The sequence below is a fragment of the Sus scrofa genome, chromosome 4 (assembly GCF_000003025.6).
Source record: "Sus scrofa isolate TJ Tabasco breed Duroc chromosome 4, Sscrofa11.1, whole genome shotgun sequence".
NCBI lineage: Eukaryota > Metazoa > Chordata > Mammalia > Artiodactyla > Suidae > Sus > Sus scrofa.
In genome coordinates this window covers 125,263,123-125,281,169 of record NC_010446.5, presented here as the reverse complement: position 1 = coordinate 125,281,169, position 18,047 = coordinate 125,263,123, and the positions used below count along the sequence as shown (strand labels likewise).

Here is an 18,047-nt window from a genome sequence, read left to right as displayed (position 1 = left end):
GGAGGGTTTGGTAGTCCAAATAGTCATGCTTCCTTTTTTTACACTATTTCTGAAAATGTAGATGTTTTATCCTGGAAAAATGGCAAATCGCACCGTCTCTACTTACTAAAAAGTGCCCTTAACCATGAACTCAGACCCGCAGTGGAAAATGTGACAGAAGACATGCACACCTTTTCGCTAATCTCAAAAATGCAGGCAGTGCAACGGCTTCTACGTCCAGCGCATCCCCAAACGTTGTTTGAGAGGAAAAAAGTCTTGTCAAAATTCACTCTGAAGTGGTCTGGAAATGGGGAGTGGCCGGAGCCAGGCTTTGGGGTGAGACCAGCCCAGGGAAACCGCAGGCGCTGCTGCTCACGCGCTGTGAGCGCCAAACCTCAGTTTCTGCCCGACCCCACCCCCAGGACCAGGTCACTAGCACCTACCAGTGCACCTGCACGGCCAAAGCTACCAGCAAATAACACAGTTCCCTGCTGGTTAATAAATGTCACCTATTAGTGGTGTGCTATTCCAGATTTACATTTGGGGGGAGGTTATAAATACTCTTAAAAATTCCCCAAGACAAACTAAAAGAAAAACAGCCAACTGTTCCCCCTGGTGACCACAGACCAGGTGGCAAAACTGATAATGTCTTGATACTATGATTTAGAGAGAGCAGAAGATTCTGGAAGGGGGTATGATGGGATGGCTGGGATAAGAAACTGGAAAATAGTTCTTTAGACCAGGTCAAGGCTTTAGTAAGTTTGACTTATTATCCCCCCCCCAATAAAAACAAAAAAAATCTTATCACCAGTGGAGCCCAAACTGGGAAGCAAAGACTAGGCACAGCTGCTATCCTATTTAGCAAAGTATTTACAAATTTTCTCCCATATTTTAAGTGTTTTAAAGTCACTTTAAAATAAAGCATCCTAAACCCTTCTGTCCCCCCAGATTCTCTTCTGTGTACATGATATTTTAAATGGTGGGTGACTGGGTCACTTTGCTGCACAGCAGAAGCTGACACAACACCGTAAATCAACTGCACTTTAATTTTAAAAATAAATAAATTAATTAATTAAAATGATATAGCACGGAGTTCCCATTGTGGCACAACAGAAACGAATCCAACTGGGAACCAGGAGGTTGCAGGTTCGATCCCTGGCCTTGCTAAGTGGTTGAGGATCTGATGTTGCCATGAGCCGTGGTGTAGGTCGCAACGCAGCTCGGATCTGGCATTGCTGTGGCTCTGGCGTAGGTTGGTGGCTACAGCTCTGATTCACCCCTAGCCTGGGAACCTCCATATGATGTGGGTGTGGCCCTAAAAGGACAAAAGACAAAAAAAAAAAAGGTATAGCAAAAAAAATTTTTTTTAATCACTTGACCGTGTCTCTGATTAAATTTAATGATGAACAATAGAGATGATATATAAATGGGAAAATACGAATGAAAAAGAAAACATACTTCAAGTAAGCCAGCACTGGGTGGGATGGGGGGAGATGGGGGTTAAACTCAAAGTACCCAGGCTACCCGGGTAGGAGACACGAGAAAGACTGGCCACTGATTAGCCTAAGGCAGCAAAGCCACACATTGGCAAGGCCAGGCACCCATCTGGAAAAGAACAGACTGGAATTAAGCAGCACCCCTAAAATCCACAGCACAAGACAGCCACTGACCAATGTGCCTGTGGACGGTGCAGCTGGAAAAGCAGGACAAGGAGAGGCCTCTGCGCGGGGACACCCCCAGAAAGAGAAGGTCTCTCAGAAGAGGGATCAAAAAAGAGGAGACGACCCAGGAAAATGTCCAGAGCCGCAGGCTCCGTCCCAGAGTCAGTACAAACGAGCGTTATCTGTTTTTTTCAATAGAAGGATGTGCACCGAAGCCACTTTTAATGCATGGCTGTACCCATTTCAGCCCTTAGGCTTCTCACCTCTCCCGGTGATGGAGACACCAGCTTGCAGCAGAGAACCCAAACCAGCTCGGCCAGGGGCAACTTCCTGTAAAACCAGCCGACCTCCTGGGGCCAAAAGGATATTTATCGTCCCTAGAATCTGGGAGCCCAGATCTTTGCCCTGCTAAGAGGTTACGGCTTCCCCCTTCCTCACACGGCCCTTTGAGGACAAACAAGAGCCTCCAGCGGATAACGGGGTGGGCTCTGGAGCCAGGCGACCCGAGGATGAACCCTGACTCTGAACGCTGCTAGGTACTCACCATGTGACCTTAGACAACTCTGTGCTTCCACTGCTCATCCAGAAAATGAGAATACTGATTTAGTCCTATTTCAGAGAATTGCTTCCAAGCGTAGATGACTACAATACTTAGGGCTGAGCTGGGCACAAAAGACTCTTCAATAAACGTGAGCTGTTGTTGTCAGCACTGCTGTCCAATAGTTTTGTAGACATTCCACACATGTACCTTATGCATGATTATTACTGTTCTACACAGAAACAGTTTTAATACATTTATAGATACATTTGGATAATGACCTAGATAAAAACATTTTTTATGAGATATGGTAGCACACAGTATTTCACTCAAAAGCGCGCACTATTTAAAACATGATATGAGGAGTTCCTGCTGTGGCTCCTGTTGTGGTAATGAACCCGACTAGGAACCATGAGGTTGCGGGTTCGATTCCTGGCCTCGCTCAGTGGGTTAAGGATCCGGCGTGGCCGTGAGCTGTGGTGTAGGTTGCAGACACGGCTCGGATCTGGCGTGGCTGTGGCTGTGGTGGAAGCCGGCAGCTGTAGCTTCGATTCGACCCCTAGCCTGGGAACTTCCATATGCCACTGGTGCGGCCCTAAAAAGACAAAAGACAAAAATAAAATAAAATAAAAGATAATATGTGAGGTGGTACGAAATAGTCTTTGGTTAACTCTGATGCTGTAACTACTAAACAACTGCTTCAAAAACGCTAGGACAGGGCTTTACGAGAATTCACAGGGCCGATTTCTTTTTTTTAACAAGCATCCACTCATGTATAAAATACTCTCTCCGTTTACCATAACTGAATCCTGAAAGGTCCTGCTTTGGTTGGAATCAACCTGGAAGCGGTTCTGAGCCCGGCCCTCACCCGGAGCAGGTCAGGGCCGAGGGGAGGGGCGGGAAGAGCCGTCTTCACTCCCGTCTGGGAGCTGTGACACGGCCACGATGAGCTGACAGCCGGGGCGGACAGGGGGCTCTCACCTCCACATACACGTGTCCGTTCTCGGCCACAGAGAAGACGCCCTGGGCGGGCGCTAGAAAGAGGTCCGTGGTGTAGAGGTCCATGCTGAAAGTGACGTTTCTGGTGGGTGGGTCCTGGGCTCTGCTGGGATGCCTGGCGGGCCGCAGGCTGCAGTTAAACTGGGGAAGAAACCAGGCAAACGAAGCGTTAGCTTGCAGCTCCCCGACCTGGGGCCCGTCGCAGGTGATTCGATTTTCCCACGCGCCCCGGCTGAAAGCAACCAGACAGACAGCCTGCTTCACACACCACCTGCTGCAGACACACACGTACCACGACGAGCTCCGGCCGGCTGGAGAGGGCCACGTCGCCTTCGTCCACGTCCCCTGGAAATCCGTTATCACCGGACTCCAAGTCCTCATAAGCCTCTGGCCAGCCGCTACTGTCCCCCGAGGGCGGCGCCTGGATGACGATCTAAAAGGCAGGACAGTGCACACAGGGTCAGAAAAACCCCAAGTCACAGGCGCTCGGTGACCCCCACAAAACACCAGAGGCACACTGAAAATCTGACTTTAAAAAAAACAACCCAAGTTTTGTTTGTTTGCTTTGTTTTTTGCTTTTTAGGGCCGCACCTGTGGCACACGGAGGTGCCCAGGCTAGGGCTCCAATCTGATCTGCAGCCGCCAGCCTACACCACGGCCACAGCCACACGGGATGGGGAATCGGGGTGCATCTGCGACCTACACCACCGCTCACGGCCACCCCGGATCCTCAACCCACTGATCGAGGCCGTGGTTCCTAGTTAGATTCATTTCCCCTGCACCACGACGAGAACTCCAAAAAAAAACCAAATTTTTTTTACGATTTCCTTCTCAAAGAGATGAAAATGAAGACGCTCAATGCATATTTAAATGAGGATTTAAACTAAAATATGTATTTTCCCCTGGGAGAAAACATAAGTAATCTTAAATGGTGGGAAAACACCTGACACTGGAATGGGGTTGGATGGGGTTGGCAACAGGCCCCCAAGTACTGTAGGGGTGTCCGTGGGTCTCCTTATATTGCAACTCTAAGACACACTACGATGGAGCGAATCCAAGGAGCTCGTGTTACTTGTATCCATCGAGGCTGATAAAGTCTGGCCTGTGTTGGAAGCAAAGGGACTCAGGATTCCCGCTGAGCCAGTCCCCCCGGCCTCTCTCCTACACTCCCCCGGCTTCCCCAGTACCTTCCGATGGTGTAGACATGCAGGAAAGAACGTCGTTTCATGCCACCACCCTCCATCCTAACGCTGGCTGAAACAATTACTTCTAGATTAGTTCCAGATAAGATGGAAAAAAATTGCCTAAGGGCCAGGACTCCATAAATAAAATCCTAATTTCTTTGCATGTGTTGGCCAGCTATGCCTTTTGGGGTCTGATTTTTCGCCTCACCTCCTTAGATTTTGAATACATTGCAAAATGTAAATACATGGGGAAGGTGAAAATTGCCGAAAACAATTAGAACTGGAAGAAACCATTAAACTAGCCACTGAAGAGCATAGACGGGAAGGGAATGAGGGGAGACCGCCTCTCCAGCCCTTACCAGGTCCTCAAAAGACAGCACTGAGCACCGGAAGCGAACCAGGTTATCACCTGCTCTCGATATCCTCATTTGAAAAAGAAGGGTTACACCTTGCTCTCCTGAGGCAGATGACCCTTTTTTTTTTTTAACTTAATATGCAAATTACCCTGGCCTCTTATTGGCATTAATGGAGATACACGTTTAAAATTCCAAAATCAAGGATACCAATTATCTGCAACATTCACTACTTCGGAAAAACTGGCTAATGGCAAGAAAGGGAGCGTTGGCTTTGGCAGGAAAGTGCTCATCACAGGTCAAGGGTTTTAAGTTATTCCAGTAATGAAGGGAGGTTAGCTGCTCCAGCCCAGCGCTGGGGCGAGCTTCGTGCACGAGGGGTCAGGGTCGGGAAGCTGGATTCAGTCCTGGCTCCACCAATCAGGAGCACTTCAGGGCCAAGCAAGGCTCTGAACTCCCTGGAGTTCAATTTCCTCACCTGCGAAGCAGGAAGTCGAATGAGATCATCTCAAGGTTCTTTCCAGCTCAAACATTCGGAGATGATCTGAGGAACAATAAGCTTGGCTCACGGGAGACTCAGTCCCCACACGGGCCACACGGACCGGATGGCCAGTCCCCTCTCTCGACGGGTCAGGCCTATCTGCGGAATGAACAGTGGCTGCCGCCCTCCAGGCCCGGGCCGGAACCGGGGAGGGCGCTGAGCAGGCACACGCCCTGTCCAAGCTGGACACACGAGCTGTGAGCCTGACTGCTACCAGGAAAAGGACAACTCTGGTTGCAAACGATCACTTTACAGTCCTTTCAAAATCTCATGCTCCCATTCTTTCAATCTTCACTGTTTAGTGTCTGCGTCTGTAAGAATAGGTTCTAGCTGGAGTTCCCGTTGTGGCGCAGTGGTTAACGAATCCAACTGGGAACCATGAGGTTGAGGGTTCGGTCCCTGCCCTTGCTCAGTGGGTTGAGGATCTGGCGTTGCCGTGAGCTGTGGTGTAGGTTGCAGACGCGGCTCGGATCCCGCATTGCTGTGGCTCTGGTGTAGGCCGGTGGCGGCTCTGATTCGACCCCCAGCCTGGGAACCTCCATATGCCGCAGGGGTGGCCCAAGAAATAGCAAAAAGACACACACACAAAAAAGAATAGGTTCTAGCTGAATAGAATGGACTGAGACAAAGTGACGGGAGTGCTGTCTGGAAGGGGAAGGTTTTGCCTGCTGCAAAGGGTTGTCGCTGGGGGCGTCTGAGGACCCTGCCCAGGTGACTTCAAAAGGAGGAGACGGTATCAACTCCGGGCTTTCTTAGAGACAGAGATTTAACAATCCCGAAGGCCCTCTGCAGCTTTCTCTCTTTGGGCTCTTCAGCGCAGGAGGGAGGCACCCCACTTCTCGACAAGACTCTCCTGGGGCCAGAGAGCCTCGGACCTGGGCCGCGCAGCTGTACGCAGGTGCTCACTCAGAGCCCACGGGCTTGCTGCACCGTCATGTGGACCAGGCCATCTGGTCCCACAGCGGAGCCACAGAAAGTCACCATCGCCTGGCCATGAGCCCTTTGCCACCAGGAGACGGAAGGAGGGTGGGAAAGGGCGCCAGCCGAGAAACGGGCCTCCCAGCTCCCACGGACCAGCAGCAAAAGAAACAAGGGCTTAGGGCCAGGTGCCGCCCATCTGGCTGCGAGCTGACGCTTCAGCCTGGGGCACCTGCCCTCCACTTTCATCGGAACCCGAAGACTAATTTCCAAGCAAGAGCCGGCCAGGCTCTGGCGCGGGGCGAGCACTCACAGAGTTATAGTACACCACTCCGTCGGGGGCCGACCGCCGGTGCCGAGTGCCGCAGCCGTCCAGGGGAGACTCCAAAATGAAGTGCGTGCCATTCGTCTTGGCCTTGCACGTGGGATCCAACAGGGTCAGCTCCAGCCCGGGGTAGCCGCTGGCCTAAAGCAACAACCACCAAAGACTGAGAGGCGGGCCCCAGGCAGTCCCACAGCACATGGGGCACACATCTCGCCGGCTCTTCCAAGCACAGGCTGCTGGGGGCCTGCGTCTCCCCTCCCCGCTTACGCCTTCCCAGCCCCCCATCGCTCAACAGCCCAAGAATTGTGTTTGTTGGCCTTGGAAATGTGACAGCAAAATATTGACACACAAGGCTCTGGAACCCCCCTCACTGAGAACAACAGGAACCGGGTGAGAATCCCAGCCAAGGGGAAGTGAGCCGGTCCAACTGAGAAAACACTATCAAACCTCCCGGGTTCAAAGTGAAAGAGCTGGAGGGAAACCACTACTGCAGACGGAGGCAAGGTGGGAGGAGGCCCGTCTCGCTTTAAGGGCCTGCACTAACCTGAAAAGAATCTTTCTCTACAGCTACGAGCATCTTTTCACTGTCGCATCTGACTGACAGGGCGACATCCCTGCTCCCCTGCGCCTCCTGGGGCTCTCTGGGACCAGGAAGCAGCTGGATGCTGGGGACAACAGGGTCCTTTGGCCGAGGGAGCCTGTCTTTTCCTCCGTCCTGCCGGCCCCTCCTGGGGATATCAGGGAAAGGGAAGGGAAGGCCTCCATGCCGGCCGCCCCCTCCCCGGATGGGTGGGTGGTCCAGGACAGGCAGGGCGCCAGGGTCCAGCAGGATCTGGAGCTCAGGAGGGATGGTGTGGACTTCCTCATCTCTCATCTCCTCTGCGGGGAGAGAAGAAGACAAAGCATCAGCGTTTGAGGCCAGGCCCCAGTCGCCCCCACGAGAGCGACAGGGCAGACTGGCAAGGCGCGGCAGGTGTAAAGGCGCCCTTAACAAGCAACGTCCACAAGACACGAGGAGCCTGGAAGCCTGAACTCCAGTCCTGGAGGTCTTCCTAGTGGGCCGAGTGCCTCTGGCTAAGTGGCTCACTCCTCTGTGCCTTGGCTTCCCAGTATGTAAAATTAAGATGTTGGATTAGATCAGTGGTTCTCAACTTTGGCTGCATGTTGAAATTGCTCTGGGAGCTTAAATATATATATATTCCTATGCTCGGGCTGCACCCCAGGTCAAAACACAAAATGAAACCCCGAAAATGAAAACAAAAAACTGGGCTCTCTGGGGTGGTACCCAAGTGTTCTGTTTTAAAGCTCCCCATCTGATTCCAACAGGCAGCCAAGATGAAGAACCACTGGATTCGGTGATTTCTAACGTTCTCCGGCTATAAAAATCTACCAGTGGAATGTTATGTGGGACAATACTGTTCCATTCAATTGCCAATGAGATACTTCCCTTGAATGGAGAGAGTTTTTAGAACAGCTTCTCTAAAGATTTCATGAAACAATATTGGTATTCTAAAATTACTTGGCGGAGTTCCTGTTGTTGCTCAGTGGAAAGGAATCCAACTAGGAACCAGGAGGTTGCAGGTTCGAGCCCTTGTTCCGTGGGTTAAGGATCTGGCGTTGCCATGAGCTGTGGTGTAGGCTGTAGTTCCGATTGGACCCCTAGCCTGGGAACCTCCACATGCCGTGGGTGTGGCCCTAAAAAGCAAAAATAAATAAATAAATAAATGAAAGCACCATTAAAAAAAAAAAAAAAAATTCCTTTGCTCTCTCCTTTCTGACTGCTGAGTTCTGGCAGGTGTGTCTGGGCACCTGGGCTTTTAGAACCTGGTCCCGAAGGAAGAAAGAAAAAGCTGCCCAGGCAAACTCACTCACGCCTTCGGGCAAGACGGATTCCCATACGATCCCCCTCCGTGTTCTGCCATAGTCTTTCTTACTCGTTCTTTGCTTAAAAACTATTCTTCTTCAATATGCTTTGTCAGAGGACATCTTCAATACTCCTTTTGAAAAGGATGGCACAGTTGTGTGAGTCCAAAACCAGTCGGAGCTTGGGAGGTTTTAGCGTCTACACTGATAAAAACCTTTGCGACCACCGGTGAGGTGGGTCCTGCTGTTTCCCCGTGTTATGAGGAGGAACCTGAGGCTTAGCGGTTAGACAACTTCCAAACGGTGAACACATGGCAGGGCTGGGACTTGAACCTGTGCTCCTAATCTTTGTGTATTGCAGTGCACTCCGTAGCCATACCAGGTGGTAAGCAAGAGATCTGGGGAATCAGAAAACCCGGGGTTCAAGTCTCACCATCTATAAGACTCTAGGAAAACCTCAAGATCTTGTGGGTATTTGGCGGGGGGGGATTCTGGTTGTTGTTTTGTTTTTGTTATGGCCGTGTCCACAGCACGTGGATGCTCCCAGACCAAGGATTGAATCCGAGCCACAGCATTGATAATGCCAACTCCTTAACCACTAGGCCACCAGGGACTCCTTGGAAAACCTCAAGAACTTGTGAAGCCTTTGCCTTCTCCTCCATCAGAGTGGGGTCATAACTGCTGCCTTCTCTCTGGGTAAGAACGAGAAAGCAGAAGTGTTAGCCTTTGTGACTCTTTTCCTCGGAGAGTCAGCCGGATCTAAGACTTCTCTCCTGCAGCCCCAGTGCCTCTGGGTTCAGCCCCAAGTGATCATTACGCATCTCTGAGAAACGAATCCGGGCTAATTTCTCTTCAATAAAATCACAGTGGAGACCACCTCTAACCAAGTCCTCCAACACACAATCAGCTCTACGTCACTGGCGAATCTGTATGACAGATGGTTTCCCCAAAATAACGTAGCACGATTCTAGATAACCTCAAGCTTTATAGTAAAAAAGAGTCAAAGGAATCGTTAATATTTGCAACAGAAAAAGAGCATCATCTAAGTCAAAATGAGAGTTCTGCATTGGAAAATTTCATTTACAGGCTATTTTTACGTACGCTAACCACTCTTACCATTGTTTTCAAGCCGAAGATGAAACCTGTTGGCCACAGGAGCCACCGTGTACGATGTTACTGGACTGTAGCCATTGTCCAAAGCCCACCTGAGCAGCTTCTCTTGGGTTGAAGGAATGTCATCTCTTACTGATTTGGTCATTATCATGGATCTTTCACTTTCTCTCCCAAAGCCAATACTGTTGGGAGCCTGTTAGGAAAAGGAATAGGAAGAGTTCGCTCACGAATCTATAAAATTACACAGGTCCTTAAATATCTGCAGCAAGTACATTCTACAGTGCATATGAGAGACTTATTTATTCTCTTGATTCCCTGTTTCTTTGGGCTGAGAACACTGATGTGAAACTCTTCACCAGCAGAGGAAGGACCACCTCCTCACGCTGGGTCGTCACACCGCGTGGGTTGCTCAGGTTGACACAAATGGCGATCACGCTTTGCACTGGTTGACAATCTAAGTACCGCAAGCACACCTAGCGCGTCGCTACAGAGTTTCAATCATGGGCACACCTTTACCAAATGTGTGTGACAAACTTTTCCTTGCGTTTATTTTAAATTATACGTAAAGTATGCAGATGTGAGTGTCACGTGGCCCCAGACGCTGTGCTCATCTTCCTGGGCCCTAGAGTCGTGTGAAAGAAGAGGCACGACCTGGTCACTTCACGGTGGAGACGGCCCCATCTTTGTAAACTACTGAATTCCACGCGGTGAAGCCACCAATGCCTGCCTTTCATTTACAGTGTATGACCAATCTAGCCATCCTGGAATGGCAGCTATTCAACAAGTCTACGCACAGAATGTGCTTAGATTTTATTCTCTGTTAATTCAGTTGCCATCCCTCTAGGTACCAATATTTTTCTCCGGCAATACAAGTCTCAAAAGGAGCTTTCACTGGGTAATCAGTTATGAAATTCAAACTGAATGACGGCAATCTTTCCAGGAAAGGCTTCTGAGGAGCAAGGACACAGGCGGCGCACTGCATATCACCTCCTGCCGCCCAGCCCACGGCAGGGATCTCTCCGATGGGGAGGGAGCTGAATGCTGCGGGGGCCCCCAAAGGAAAGCCAACACATTTTCAACAACTGCTCAGCAGGGTGGAAGGCTCTTCCAGCAAGCAGATCATGCCATTTCATGCTGTAGAAAAATCACTTTAATTTCCGTGCCCAATTATTTTCTTCTGCACACATGCAGCATTTTTCCTAAATTCCGCATTTGTTTCCCATTCTGTTTGCCCCTGACATGACTAAATATTAATCCTTTCCCACTGGAAAAGCATAGTCGACTCACAGCCTTTCTGGTTGTGGGAGACGGGCCGAGGACACACGTGTTCAATTCAAAGCTTAAAGGATCACACACGGTATGTTTTTCTGCTACCTGAAGGGCGTATCTGAGGAGAAACTGCCCGACTGGCCAGTCACGACAGCACACGCCAAGGGACCCGAGAGCCTGAACCTAGTTGTGCAGCCATTTGCAAAACACTCAGTTTCATGAGTTGGGATTATTCTACTCTGCATCATAATCAGAGAAAACTCCTTGGGGAAAGAAGAGAGGCAGGGAAGGAGGAAGGAAGGAAACCAAAGCGAAGTCAGGAAGGACCCAACTTGTCCCCAGAACCTCTCGTGCATTGAGTCCGCTGAGCCAGCAGCAGCATCTTAGGCAGCACTCCCTCCAGCCTTTCAAGGCCGGCAGCCCGTGGTTTGGATTTTGGCTGGAGCCACAGCCCTGGACGAAACCACACGGCTCGGCCTCCTCCGCCCTTCACGTTGCTGGACAGCTGCGAAAATGCCCTATTTCCAGAATCCTGTCGTCCCAACTGCCACCGGCCCGTTCAGACCAACACGGAATGGCTGTGTACACCTTCCCACAGCAACCCCAGGAGCTGTCGGCACAGCTTACTGATCACAGCTCGGGACTCCCAAGGCTGGACCTCTGCACATTTGTAAAGCAGTAGGTTTGGGACAAAGGCGGGCAAGCTGGTCCCCTGCGATGAGGGAATTCGTGACCCTGTATCTCTGGGGGTCCCCAGGCTTTTCCAGGGCCTCGGCAGCTACGCCGGCTGGGGGTGTTCGAGCGGGTCTCAAATTCCACGGCCACCTTTCCCAGCCCATCTTCCTGACAGATGACGAGCTGAGGAGGGTCTGAGAGCCTTCCCCCGCCCCCCGACCACCCAACGCACTTGCGTCAAAAGTGCTGGTGTCTGGAGGGGCACCCGGGGGAGGGCTTGGGCAGAGGCGGCAGCGCATGATCCCACTGGGAGTCAAAAATGTCTTTTCAAAGAAGAAGCTATCTCCAACCGTGAAGCCCCCAGGCCGCGTAAATAGTACAATGAGAAACTTCTAACAGTTCCTCCATCTCCTCTTTTTTGCTTCAGAAGTTCTTCCAAAGGCATAACCCCCTTAAGGGACCTGACTTAAAAGCCAGAGCTGGGCATGGAGATGTGGGCACCTGCAGTAGTCCCAATCTTGCCCACAACACAACTCTGCATCTCTTTGGACCATCCTGTCATTTAGAGGTTGCATTCTTCCCACCACACACACACACACACATACACACGCACACGCACACGCACACACACACACACACACACGCTGATGCTCTTCTTTAGCTCTCTACCCCGTCAAGTTGCACACAATTCCTTTAGCAGACATTTGTCTCTGTTTTCACCTTGTTAATTCCTCCTACAGACAATTTTTTAAAGAGCTGCTTATGGAACGATATGAACCTCCTTTTTACGGCAGGCACTGTGCTAAGTGCTTTACATATATTATTTAATTCTCCTCCAAAATCTACGGAGACAGGCCTTACTATTCCTTTTGAGAGAGGGGGGACCTGAGGCTCACAGAATTAGCACACGTAGCTGAGAACTCACTATGTGCAGGCAAAATGCACCTGTGCTTTAGATGAAATATGCATCTGACAAATACTTGTTGAGTGAATGAATGGCCCCTGCTAACCCTCACGACACCTCTCAAGGTGCGTACAATGATTTGTACCCATTTCACAGATAAGGAAACCGTTCAGGGAGATTGCCCAGGATCAACTGGGAGAAACGTCAGTGAGAAATGGGATTTGAATCCAGCCCTGTCTGCCTGCAAAGCCAGGATTCTTTCCATAATTCTTTTTCTTAGCAGGTAACTTTCCCTCCCAGTGCAGTCAGAACTCACATCTGAGACGGGAGTTAAGAAATCGCAAAGCACGAAAGGGACTGGGAGAGAAAAAAGGACATCGTGAAACATTACCTAATTGTTTAGCAATGTTGTCAAGCATTGTCCAAAATTGGCCTGGAGCAGAAGTTCAGCCAAGGGGAGCGATACAAACAGCTCTTGCTTTGGGATGAGCAATCTCATTTCTAGCCTTTCCGATTCACTTGAGAAGTGGGGATGCTCGAAGCGACCTCCAGGACGGCCCTGGGCCGGGCGCAGGGACACGGGAGAGACAGAGCCTCTGCAGGGCAGGGCCAAGAGCGCATTTACACAAGGACTCCAGCAGGGGATTAAAACGGACCGTATGTGTTTGCCTTTCAAAGCATGATTCCCTTTCCTGTTTTTGTTATTCTGAAATGAAAAACATTCGCTTGGTGTGCCAGGCAGCACAGGCTGCAGCCCCTCCGGATCACCAGCACCCTCACGCCGTGCCAGGGAAGGTAATCAAAACAGCTCTGACTTCAGAAAATCACTGCTGGGCTTTGTGCTCGGTACCAAATTAGTGTGTCACCATTACACAGGATGGCTTATTGGGATCCTCCCAAAGTTTCAAAAAAACCAAACCAAACAAACAAACCCACAGGAACCAGAAACGATTACTTTAAAATTAGCATGCATGTGCTGGTGGCTTTGCTGCTGCCTCTGGCAGATGCTCGTACATGACGTTGCCAGGGGGCTGCTGGCTCTGCCACCGCTTTATCCCCCCGAAGGAACAATAAGGACACCCAAGTCACCCCTCTCCCAAATGCGGACAACGTAAAACCCATTCCAACTGATTCGATGCAGGTACTGAAAGAGGAACCGGCCACAGGTTTTTAAAAAGACAAGGCACAAAGATTGGAGCCCCCAAACACAAAAAAATGCGAAAGAGATCATTATCTTCTTAAAAATGAGGAAGGGGACGTCTTCTTTAACTTTCAACCTAATGTGATCCACAGTCTGTCAAATAGTTAAATCTCTATAAACACACTTGAAAAAGATTCCTTTTACCAAATTCATTTCGGCATTCAACTTTTGAGGAAACCAGCTGCTATCTGCCTACCATGCCGCCCAGCTAAGCACACTAAGTCTGTTTCAGAAATGGATGCTCAGGGTACCACTGGGATGCTCTTCCAGTAGCATCTCATTAACCTCTGTGACTCTCTGTGTTTTACCCTTAGAAGTTAGAAGCAAGCCAAAAGACATGCCAATACAGGGATTTATCTCAAAGCCCCAACAAGCTGGAGTCAGGTGACCCCCACACCCCCTTAAAGACCCAGCCCCAAAGCGGGGGCTGACATTCAGGACCATGACCCTGAGGCCCCTGCAGGACTCTCAGCCACGAAAGGCTTAACTGTCTTGACACCAAGACTGGAAAACACATGCATACATTTCAGGAAATTCACCAAGAGGCAAGCGGAGTCCAGAGAGGTTAAGGGACTCGCTCAAGGTCACGGTCTGTAAATGGCAGCGTCTGGACTGACATCCGGGTCTGTGTTGACCTGAAAGGCCACATTTTTAACCACCACACCCCCTGCCCTGGTCAGGAGAAGTCAAGGAGCAGCCTATTTTTTATAAAGTGAAAAACCCTGGAGAGAAACGTCACGAACGTAACAATAACCCACACGGCTCAAAAGACTGCCAGTCCTCAGAACAAAGACACGCTCAACCAACTTACGAGAACTTTCAGATTTCCCTTAACATCGAAAGATTTGATCACCCAGTTGACGGATTTTTTGCACTTCAAGATCAGGATGAGATTTTTGACCAGTTCAGGATCCTTTCGAGAAGGTCTTATGTCAATTATTATATCCACCTGGAAAGCACTGTGAATGGAAAACAAAGGCAGCGTTACGACCCAAATGCCAGAAAGTTGCAACTCTCTCCCCTCTTCCAAGTCTTCATGTTCCCAGTGTCTGGCCAGTTGATTAAAAAGCTGGAGTGGGTCCCAGGCAAATGACATGTGCAAAACAGATTGTTAGTGCACACATAACAAAACAGTTTTACATAACAATAGAAAATGTGCCTGCAGATAATTAGACCCTAACATTTTTCTCCTCCTTGGAAAAAAAAGGTGGTTCCTTAATGCAGCCACTGTTTAAAATGGACTTGGACACACCAAAGAGTTTACTTTTGAAGCAGAATCACTGCACTTTTCAGCCTCTAACACTTTCAATGTATAACATTTTCATTTGCCAGCTGCTCAAAATCCTTCAAAACCAGAAGCGGGTGACGGTTCAGTGATTAGAAGGTGCCAGGGTGGACAGAAAAGGGAGGCATGGCGGCGAAAGAAAAAAGTTAAGTACCTTCAGAGTAGAATAAGAGGCCAAGGGCTAGACAATTTCTTGACTTATATAAGGTTTGCTTAAGCCATTAGCATTTGTTACAAAACCCTATCTGCATTTACTTTCCCCAAATTCTGGATATACAGTTATACAAATAAAAAAACCAGATGTCAACCAAGTGGTCACTGGAAAATTAATGAGCACAACCCAAACTTCTAAGAAGCCAGCACAAAAGAGGATTTTTACCAAAGAATAGCATCTCCGTCATTCTGGATTTAGGGGAAAGTCTTTATTTCCATCTCGGTTTTACACACTCGTGAAGCATAAAATGAATGATGGACTCCAAGGAAGCCTTGGGCTTAATCTTTAAGCGCATGTGCCAGATCGCATCTCTTCCCCCTCTTTTAATTTTCCCTGGAATCCTTCCCACAGGACAGGATGGAATCTTCACCAAAACTGATCTCTGATTTATTGACTTTTGAAATCAAAGTCTGATGAGAAGCTCAACGGTGCAATCCCTGCACAATATAAGTTACGTTTGAATTCACTGGCCCACAGGAAACGTAGCCCAAAGTGGGAGAAGGGTCTACCTCTCTTTCTTTGATTTTAAATCCCCTCATCATTCTTGATAGGAAGAGTTAAATTTCCAGTCCTGGTGCAGGACGCTGAGGGTGGGAGAGAGGCAATGGTATTCAGTGGCTCTTTGGTGTGTCACCATGAAGGGCCACTCCCCCCCCACACACAGCTTTGAAATAAACATACTGTGTGCAAAAGTGCTCTGGGGACACTCGAAACAGAATTTTGTTTAAAAAACATACTGTTGTTAAAATGATAAGTTTGATCATAAGGTCCATTGTGTATTTTTTCTCATCAGGGATAACCTCCGTCAAAGGAGATACCAACGGGCAAGCGTGACGGTGTCCTATGGTACAGTCGGCCCTCGGTACCCGCGGGTTCCACACTGGCAAATCCAACCAACCACAGGCAGAAAATCCCGGGCAAAAAAATTCCACAAAGTTCCAAAAGGCAAAACTGGACCTTCCCGTGTACGGGCGACTATTTATATGCCATTTGCTTTGTAGTCACGACTATTTACAAGACATGTACATCGTATTAGGTATTGTAAGTAATCTAGAGGTGATTTAAAGTATACAGGAGAATATTATATGCAAATACGATGCCATTTTCTATGAGGGACTTGAGCATCTCTGGATCTGAGTATCGGAGAGAGACCTGGAACCGGTCCCCCGCAGCCATCAATGCACAGCCATACCAAGGCGTCCAGGTCAGGCTTCAGGACCTCATCTGACATACACGGCATCTAGAGACAGAGGCAGCAATAACACATACCCTGGGATCTGACTCCCTTCCGCAAAGCCTGCGTGAAGCTCCCCAGAGCCTTGGAGGCTCCCTCTCTCGCGCCCAGGGCGGGCTGAGCCAGAGTCTCACCGGGTCCCCCCAGATCTTTGCTCTTGCCTCCCGTCAGTTCAGAAAATGCCCGAAGGCAACACACCGTCACCCACCTGTAGGGGTTCGAGTTGGGGGCGATCAGCTCAATGATGTGTACCTCCTTCTCCTGGGGCCGGCCGGACACCACGCAGCCCTCTGCCGGTTTGGGCTGGAGGTACTCGGCGAGGTAATTGAGGGAGAGAAAATTCTTCCCTATGCTGCACGTGGGAGGAAACACTTGATCTGAAAAGGAAAGAGACACATTGAACCGTGTGGGAACCAGACTGCAAAGAATGTGACCGTGACACGGAGCAAGTGCAGGACACTGGCGGCCACACGCGCAAAGGAGAGGCTTCCAAGTCCACAAGCTCCGCCCTGAAACGCCTTCGCTAGGGTCACCGGCGGTCTCCCACCGACCTACTCGGGCGGCCTCTTTCGGCCTCCGGCCCCTCCTTTCCTCTCGTCTGTGACTCTGCCTTGTCCTCACCCATCTCCCTGGACCTGTCTTTCCGTCTCGCACTGGTTCCTCCTCCTCCGCTCATCCTTTCAATGCCGCGGTCCTTCATCTTCCGGGCATATCACAAGCCACCTGCTTGACCCCATCCAGGGAGTCTGATTCAGAAGATCTAGGTGGGACCTAGGAAGTTTTCTTTCTGAAAAGCTCCACAGTTAATCCTGATATAAGGCAAGGCCAAGAGCTTCGGTTCCTTGCTCAAACCTCTTTTTACCTGGTTTTCGTCCCAGATGCTCTCAATCACTCCCTTCGCCTCCACTTATACCTCGATCACGACCCCTCTTCTGAGCCACAACCGGCATGGTCACCGGTCTAGCAAGACCTTCCACCGAAAAACCCAATGGCTGTTTCGGCAACATGCTCAGCACTGAATCCAACCACCCAGCCGAGACCCCATGAGGCTCCTCTTGGCTATTTGCTATTTCGATCTATAGAAGAACCAGTGACTTAATTAATTCTCTGGCTCACCACGTAGAATTAACCAGTCTTCCTATTTATTCCTCATGGCAATTTAGATTCTGAAGATGGAAGGTGGACGTTTGGGGAAAAGCACTCAGGGCAGCCTTCATTCCTTCCCACCGTCCTGACACAGACAACGAATGCTTAGATGGCACCTGATAGTTTGCGAGGTGCTCTCGCAAGCATGACCTCACCGCGCCGAGGGCTGCGCCTCACCTCCCCCACGGAAAGTGATGCAAGTACCACGTGTCTGAAGATACTCCCCCAACGGCACATGCTGCTTACACAGCACCGTGGGTGATGGGATTTCCATCCCGCGGTTTAAATGTTTAAACAGAACTTGACACTGCTGGCCATGTGACAGCTGGGACCAGTGTCAAGGAAGTTCTAGGTGTAGCAAACTTTTTTCACAGGGGTAATTAATCAGAGCCCTGGCACTTTCATGAAACAGACTCCTGCCTTTTGCATTTAATGGACAGGATGCCAGGGTTCAAAGTCATATGCAAGACTCACTCAGGATGAGGCATCAGCCCAGCAGGTCCTAAGATGGGGTGGGCACCTCCTGCCCCTGCCTGGCCCCTGCCCAGCTGTGCCACCTCCCTGGGCTGAAGTCCATGACGCACATGGTGGCATCCTGGCTCCGAGCACACAGAGCCCCCAGGGCCAGCTATAGAACAGAGGGGA

At 49.9% G+C, this 18,047-nt stretch overlaps 1 protein-coding gene across 4 annotated transcripts in view; it reads right to left on the bottom strand.

Moving 5' to 3' along the window:
• TGFBR3 (transforming growth factor, beta receptor III) overlaps positions 1-18,047 on the bottom strand; it is a 200,850-nt gene that overhangs the window by 29,619 nt on the left and 153,184 nt on the right. For 3 of the 4 annotated variants that reach the window (XM_021088719.1, XM_021088721.1, XM_021088720.1), the window contains 7 exons: positions 16,465-16,633; positions 14,335-14,482; positions 9,478-9,667; positions 7,043-7,377; positions 6,487-6,639; positions 3,470-3,610; positions 3,160-3,318 (listed from right to left, as the gene is read on the bottom strand). In XM_021088719.1, the coding sequence (XP_020944378.1) occupies positions 3,160-3,318; positions 3,470-3,610; positions 6,487-6,639; positions 7,043-7,377; positions 9,478-9,667; positions 14,335-14,482; positions 16,465-16,633 (1,295 nt within the window). 4 annotated transcript variants of the gene reach the window in all.